Below are 678 nucleotides of genomic sequence, written 5' to 3' on the forward strand. Positions count from 1 at the left end.
CCACATCGGGCGGTGTAGACCCCACATGGCATCCCTTTTTGGAGGGCGCAGGTGGCACAGCAACCGCACCCTGGTTCTTTCACCAGCTCCAGGCACCCAACAGGGTCCAGACAACGAATAAGCTTCTCCTGTGAGCAAGGGGGGCACTGTATGGCTTCATCAGCCACTCCAAGAGATGCCAAAGAGATAAGGATCAAGGCAAGGTGGCGCTGCCCCAACATTGTTTGTGGCTAGCCGGTAAGGTTAAAGGTGAATGAGAGGGTATAGTTGGGGCACAGCTGGCAGCCTGGTTAAGAGTTAGCACACGGGAACATGAAATGATGTAGTCTTAGCTGTGCTGCTCTCCATAGCAAGAATGAAGGGGACTGAGGTTCTACCGCACAGAGCAGATTGATGTGGACTTTATACTGGCTGTAAGCCACTCCTATCTCAGTCCCAGTGCTTGGAGAAAGGGGGAGAGAGCGAGGACTGGGAGTGAGAGAGGGACAGCGTGAGATGTAGGAGAAAGGAGAGAGGTAGAGTACATTCATATGTAAAGAAAAAGCTGACAGCAAATATAATGCTTCACATACAGAGCCAATAAACCGTTTTCACACCCACAATGCTTTTTTCCCCAGGTTTTATTGTGTCTAGTAAAAATAATGGAAAGCATAACTATTCACGCCCTTAATTAGGCAG

The 678-nt window shown here is 49.4% G+C and overlaps 1 protein-coding gene across 1 annotated transcript in view; it reads right to left on the minus strand.

Moving 5' to 3' along the window:
- Window positions 1-385, minus strand: part of IGFBP4 (insulin like growth factor binding protein 4) — a 77,617-nt gene extending 77,232 nt beyond the window's left edge. The window contains exon 1 of the mRNA XM_069751607.1: window positions 1-385. This exon is cut by the window's left edge and continues 125 nt beyond it. Coding sequence (XP_069607708.1) covers window positions 1-221 — 221 coding nt within the window. The 5' untranslated portion in view covers window positions 222-385.
- Window positions 386-678: the final 293 nt, after the last annotated feature.

The sequence above is a fragment of the Ranitomeya imitator genome, chromosome 2 (assembly GCF_032444005.1).
Source record: "Ranitomeya imitator isolate aRanImi1 chromosome 2, aRanImi1.pri, whole genome shotgun sequence".
NCBI lineage: Eukaryota > Metazoa > Chordata > Amphibia > Anura > Dendrobatidae > Ranitomeya > Ranitomeya imitator.